We start from the raw sequence: 6,844 nt of genomic DNA, 5'->3' as shown, positions 1-6,844 counted from the left end.
ATGCTTCTCCATGCAGCTCCCTTGAAAAGAACTGGTTTGCAATGTGCTGGGCACCAGTGTGGGGAACAGACCCTTCATGTGCTCTCACTCCATTGTGGCAGGCTTGAATATCACTTACGTTATTGTTCATCAGGGAGACTTCAGTTTTATTCCTAGAGCAACTCTTCGAACAGGGCAGTTGCCCCGTATGGTATCTTAAAGGACAGCCCAGTTACTGGAGTGTAAATTAATCAAGCAGGTTGTTGGCATCTAAAGAGAAAGCTCATGTCCTTACTGCCTTTTAATCTGGTTGACCCTTGGTACTGTCACTTACGAGTGGTTCCCCAAAATTTCATCGAGGTTGATGTCTTTCATCCAGTCATCGTTACCAGGTTCTGTTTTCAGTAAAGAATCTATAAAGTCTGAGTCACTGTTGAGTGCAGGTCCTATACTGTCACCTTGCTGGTTCAGAAAGTCAAACGCTAGGTCATTGCCATGGTCACTTCCTTGGTAAGCCCGGGAGTTTTGGGTGGTAGATGTGAAACTGGTTGATGGCAGAGATGACGGAGGCGTCATACTTGTTCCTGGCTGATTCAAGGTGGGCACAGTCTGTCCTCTCAGCTGGTTAGGTCTTACGCTGAGACCTCGTAGTGAGCCAGCGGATTGTCCATTTAGAGTCTGCTGCATTTGGTTTAGAGGAGGCCTCATTTGGACTCCCGCTGTTAACTGGTTAGGAGGTGCCAGTGCACGCTGAGGAAAATGCTGGTTGCCTACGCTGCGTTGTAAAGACTGGTTAGGATACGGAGTGCCAGCAGGGAAACGGACCCCCGCAGGTTTCAGTGCATCCTGCTGCTTCACTGCAGCTTCCTGCGGCGCCCAGTTCTGGGCAGTGGCAGTAGCTGTGATCATCACGTTGGCCGGCCTTTGCGCGGGGATACCTGTGGCTCCATGGCTCAAGCTTGGCCTTACTTGCTGCGTGTTGACCACCGACCCCGACCCAAAAGCCGCTGCATTGTTCCCCTGCGCCATGGTTTGCTGTCGAGACATCATGGGGTTGTTCTGACTGGGCAGGACTTGGTTTTGGTTCCTGTGTGGCTGCATCTGATTCATTCCTGAAGTCACGTTGTATGAACTTGGTTGGTTGCAAGGAAGGTTCCCGTAGCAGTGGCAGGAACAGAAGGCATTCGGGTCCCAGCAGGGGTGGACATGATGCTGGAGCTCTGGGTCATGAGGCTGTGAGTTGAAATTGGGTTGGATAAGGACATGTTGTTGGAGCTCATACTCACTGCTGGTGAACCACCTGGAAAGGAGAAAACAAAAGCATTGAAACAAACAAGAGCATCAATGTGTGGTGCCATTCATAAGTTAAAAACACAGTTTTCTAGCAGCAGAATATCTTGAAGAAGGTACTTTGCTCTTCAGAGGACTTACATGAACTTGCTCGAGGTTTAAAGATGCCTATCATTCAAAGGGCGGTTTGGCCTGCATGAAGCCATTCTGCCCTGTAGCCGACACCTGCCAGTGAATCACAAGAGCCTCCAAACCTCACACAAGCTCACTTGTGGCAGATTTGCAGCGACATACTCTCTGTTTTGAAGCCACAATAAGTCATTTATGCAATGTAAGCTGATTGCTTATGCAAGGCTCTGAATTAATTCCTGAGAGATTGGCTGAAGAAGACCAAATGTTTCTAAACACAGCCAGTGTAGATGGCACTGTGGAGACCCCACCTCAGCACACAATGAGCTGCTCCACAGTTTAATTCCCTTTGTTACCGTTGCTTCCAGTACAAGCCCTACAAGAAGAAGTCAGGTTCAAGGCAAATGAAAGATGTTTCTTCACCCAACGTGTGGGTCAGCAAGGAAATCTTTGCCACGTTTGACAGTATGAGCTATATTCTTGTACCATTCTGGGTGGCTCCCAAAGTGTGAGAGCTGTTGGATAGTCTTGCTACACAGGTACCACCACATTTTGGGAGTTCCCTGAGCCTCCCCCACAGAAGACATGGAGGAACATACAGCCCTGGAGCTTTGCTATGTTGTAGGTAGCAACTATTAGCAATTGCTGGACATGGGACACTGCCTTGGTTTGATCTTTCATATATACAACAAAACCACACCAAATTTGACTAACTTTGACTTCATCATCCATCTTGTATTAGTCTGTGTGATTAATTTGTTGGTCCACCATCAATTCCTTCTTACTGCACAGGTCACACCTGCACCGTTCTCCAGATCATCAGTCTCAGTGTGTGGCATGTTTTCCAGTCCTTCAATCCTTCTAACCTCTTTTCAGAACTTGACAGTTTTCAACATTTGATTTCAAGAGTATTTCAAGACCCATCGCAGCTGGTCACAGAAACAGCTCTTCCACATCTCCAGGATGGATGTAAAGTAAGCTCTTGTTTTCTTGTTCAGCATCATCTCAGACTATGTTTGTCTTTTGGTTGAAATCACATGGCCTGTTTACAGTGATTTTGGAGACCTAACAGCCATTTCCTTACGTGTTATGCTGATTTGGTACTACTCTGCTTTTTAACCACAACAGGCGGTACAAAGTCAGATGCTTTAAAGGACATGAAAGGAACAACTATTACTGTTATCAGCCAAAGTTGTGGTTTCATTGAACAAAATACCACACTGGTTTGCAAAGATTCTTTTACATCAATCCATATTGCCTGACACTAATTATATTCCCTTCCCAATTCTTCCTTATTCACGCTGTATCAGCTCCCCCGTATTTTTGCTGAGCTCTGCATTTGGTCACTAGGGCTGCAATTACCTACTTAACTCTTCTAATTTTTGGCATGGCATTAGCAGTCTTCCTTGGAGTTTCAAGACTAAATAAAGAGTGACATTAACAATTTGGAGAACCTCTCAGCCAGCTCTTTCAGAACTCTTGAAGACAAATCATGCACATACATATTTAAAGAGTCTATGTTTAGGAACAGCTGTTTAATATACTGTTCCAGTTGAAATTTCATCATAATGATGTTCAGTTCCCTCAGACTGGGAATGAAGAAAAAATTACCATATATTTCTGCCTTTTCTGCATTATTTTTATACATCTATGTGCTATTTTCATTTATTAATGGATGAAAAGGGTTCCTTCTTTTTAAGTACTTAAAAATACTCTCTTCCTAAGCCATTATTAACACTAAGCATGACTCCACAAGCAGAGTTGCTTGTTCCAAGTCAATATAAACAGAGGCCTAGCCTAAGAACCTCATGTTATCCTGGAAGGCAGGCTTTCCCACCAACTGGAGCTAAGCTGGAGATACTCACTGTAGACAATCTAACTGTACTAACTTAAGCATCTAAATTCAGTCCCCAGGCTGGACAGCCCCTGGGACAGGAGATGCTATGAGGATCCACCTGGTTTTACCCCCACAGGGACAATCAGATTCTCACAATCAGGGCTCAGCAGACAAGCTCACAGTTAGCCCTGTCTTTGGCTTTGCTAGTGGCTTGTGCATTGCTCCCTGCTTTCTGGCAATACTATAACATCTTTCTGCAGGAGTGATAGAGATGGGGGCCCTCATTCTTTGTTCCCTTATGCCAGCACAGGAATCAGTGGTGTTTCAGAAGGCCTGGAACAGCCATCTGGGGAGAGCTGGTTCTCTCCCTCCATCTGAACTACAAGTCTGTGGAGTCCCTTCACTTGCCACTGGCATGAAGCCCCTCCTGGGGTGACCCATCACACTGCCCTGCCAATGCCATGCTCCTTAACGAGCACAAGCGGCTGGGACGTGGGTTGTACTTGTTGTGCAACAGGCAAAGCTTCCTCTTTCTTTGTATTGCTATTTTTATCCTTTTTTATTTTTAATGCAAACATTTTCCGTTCTGATTTCTTCCAGATGGGAAGAAACCCTTCCCTGGCAGCGCTGTGTTTAGCAGCTGGCCACTCCAGACTGCAGCCAGTCCCAGAAACGCCTTTCCTGCCCGATTCACCTGCTCTTGTCTTGGGGTTTCTTTCACCGTGGCACTACGGTGAAAAGCAGAGAGCAATAAAATGCTTAACCAAGTGTCACCAACCCCCTATGTTAATTTATTCAACTTTTTGTCTCTTCTTCCATGACCTGAGCAAAGCTATTCCCAGAAAAAGGAACAGATTCCCTGCTGTTATTCCCTTATGCAAGAGTTTCCTAATCGCTCCATCTGGTAGCTCTGCTGCTGAGCTTCCAGCACAGCCCTTTCTCCCAGGCTCTCCCGAAAAGCTGCTGTCCTCCCTGGGCTCACTCAGCGGGGACTGCAGATTTGAATGGACAAGTGCTGCCAATCCCACATGGTTCAAACCCAGGAGATGGGGCTCCAAATACCACAAGATTGGCAAAGAGTCCATCAGATTAAGAACAACAAGAAAAGCCACATAACAATGGTGATCTACTTATTTTGGCGCCTTTCAAAGATGGGGCTGCAGTAATTTCCATTTTCCATCTTGGACTAGAAATGGATTGTTTTTAAGCAAAATTCAAGAATCATAGAATCATAGAACAGTTAGGGTTGGAAAGGACCCTAAGACCATTTAGTTCCAACACCTTTGCCATGGGCAGGGACATCTCACACTAAACCATGTCACCCAAGGCTCTGTCCAACCTGGCCTTGAACACTGCCAGGGATGGAGCATTCACCACTTCCTTGGACAACCCATTCCAGTGCCTCACCACCCTCACTGTAAAGAACTTCTTCCTTATATCTAACCTGAACTTCCTCTGTTTAAGTTTGAACTCATTACCGCTTCTAGAACCATTACTGTTCTATCGCTACAGTCCCTGATGAAGAGTCCCTCTCCAGCATTCTTGGAGACCCCCTTCAGATACTGGAAGGCTGCTATGGTCCAGATGTAGGACCTTGCACTTGTCTTGGTTAAACTTCATGAGGTTGGCATCAGCCCACCTCACAAGCATGTCCAGGTCCCTCTGGATGGCATCCCTTCCCTCCAGTGTATCAACCGAGCCACACAGCTTGGTGTCATTGGCAAACTTGCTGAGGGCGCACTCAATCCCACTGTCCATGTCACTGACAAAGACGTTGAACAACACAGGTCCCAACACCGATCCCTGAGGGACACCACTCATTACTGGTCTCCAAGTGGACATTGAGCCGTTGACTGCAACTCTCTTTATCCACTGAGTGGTCCATCCATCAAATTGGTGTCTCTCCAATTTAGAGACAAGGATGTCGTGTGGGACAGTGTCGAACGCTTTGCACAAATCCAGGTAGATGACATCAACTGCTCTGCCACTGTCCATCAGTCCTGTAGCCCCATCATAGAAGGCCACCAAACTGGTCAGGCAGGATTTCCCCTTAGTGAAGCCATGCTGGCTGGAACCAACCACCTGGCTGTTTTTCACGTGCATTAGCATTCTTTCCAGGAGAATCTGCTCCATGATGCTGCCAGGCACAGAGGTGAGACCGACTGGCTCAGTTAATCATTTGATTCCAGGAATGAACCTTTAAAGAACACACCAAATCACAGGATTCCCTAGAAAATTGCTGGGGTTGCCAAAGCACTTGTTTTATGAGCACAGGAGGTACCAAGCCAGCAAGCAGGGCTCTCTCTGCCTTCACCATGGGTTATTACCTTGCATCAGTGATGCTTGTGCAAATTTACTGAAGGTGATAAATACTCAGACCCATTAGAAATCAGCAGTTTCCAGACTGCAGCAAGGTTGTTGCTGCTAGAACTTGTAAACAAAGCAAAGGAAGGCATGAACATTGCCTGAGCAGCCCTTCCATATGTAGCCAAGCTGTTGGTGCCATGGCCAGCAGAGGGGCAGGATGTTGGGCAGACAGCTAGGATGTGAGCAAGCTGCACTTGGGAACTCATTAAAATCATGGCAGAAGCTGAAAAAGCGTTGCTACAAATGATAGGTAGGAGGGAAAGACTCAGATCCCTGGCTGAATCTGCAGAGCCAACAGTTACCAAAAAACAAACAAACCAAAACATCCTTTTTTTCCCCTCAGTGTGTTGTATAAAAAGATACACTAGAAGGCGAAGGATCCTTTTTATACTTACTGCACAGACGCTTTGCAGTATAAAGAACATCCTTTGATCCATCTGCTGCATTTCCCCCACCTCCTCTCTCTCCCCAGCATCTTCCCCTTACTCTGCTTTTGCTCTCAGAGCAGCCTCCAGCTAACCAGCAAGGTGAACAGTGTGAAAGGCATGAAACAGGCAGTCCTGTGCTTCCAAAACTAGACTCTAAGGAGGCAAGGGCACAAGTGCTGGAAAAAAGGACTAGTCCTGAAGTGCTGGGCATTTTCTGCCCTGGGCAGTTCTGGTAGAAACTGCCCAGTGGAGCTTTTTTCCACTGTTGGACTGACCTAATGAAATGCTTCTTGTAGAGCAGCACTGAGGCCAGGACTGTGGCACACTGAACAGACCAGAAGGTCTGTTTGCTCTGGTTGCCCGTGATGCTGTCATGCAAGGTACATCAGTATAATCAGTATGAGGATCCTCATGCTGTAGATGATCTGCCATTTAAAGGGAGGGATGGTTCTCATCTCAGTCTCTAAGCAAGATGTACCATGTACATGAGAGAAGCTATCTGGATGGGGTGAGGCTGCATAGTCAAGAGGACACCTCGATATCAAGTATTTGGGTGCACATCTGCCCCAGGCAGTGCTAATGGGAAGAGTACCAGCCCTTCTTTTCCCATGTCTGAGAGATGCAGCATCAGCCTGGATGGACCACAAGCTGGTTCTCCAGACCATACATCGGCACTTCTCAGTGGTGTGGGACAGTAAAGTAAACAGCACAGGAGAGCAGCAGCCACCACCCTGCTGCCTCTGCAGAGGATACTCAGAAAATAAGGACCTGGTGCATACATGGCTCTCCTAGATGATCTTACAGGTGGAAGATA

General features: G+C 46.7%; 1 protein-coding gene across 1 annotated transcript in view; it reads right to left on the bottom strand.

The window, feature by feature from the left end:
• Positions 1 to 309: 309 nt before the first annotated feature.
• Positions 310 to 6,844, bottom strand: part of MAML2 (mastermind-like 2 (Drosophila)) — a gene marked incomplete at its 5' end in the record, with an annotated part of 62,967 nt that continues 56,432 nt past the window's right edge. Inside the window, 2 exon segments of the mRNA XM_010012524.1 lie at positions 310 to 1,145; positions 1,148 to 1,279. Of these exon segments, the coding sequence (XP_010010826.1) occupies positions 310 to 1,145; positions 1,148 to 1,279 (968 nt within the window).

Source organism: Nestor notabilis, unplaced genomic scaffold (assembly GCF_000696875.1).
Source record: "Nestor notabilis isolate BGI_N333 unplaced genomic scaffold, ASM69687v1 scaffold8504, whole genome shotgun sequence".
Lineage (NCBI taxonomy): Eukaryota > Metazoa > Chordata > Aves > Psittaciformes > Psittacidae > Nestor > Nestor notabilis.
The sequence above is the reverse complement of the archived record's forward strand: the minus strand, read 5'-3'. Positions and strand labels throughout refer to the sequence as shown.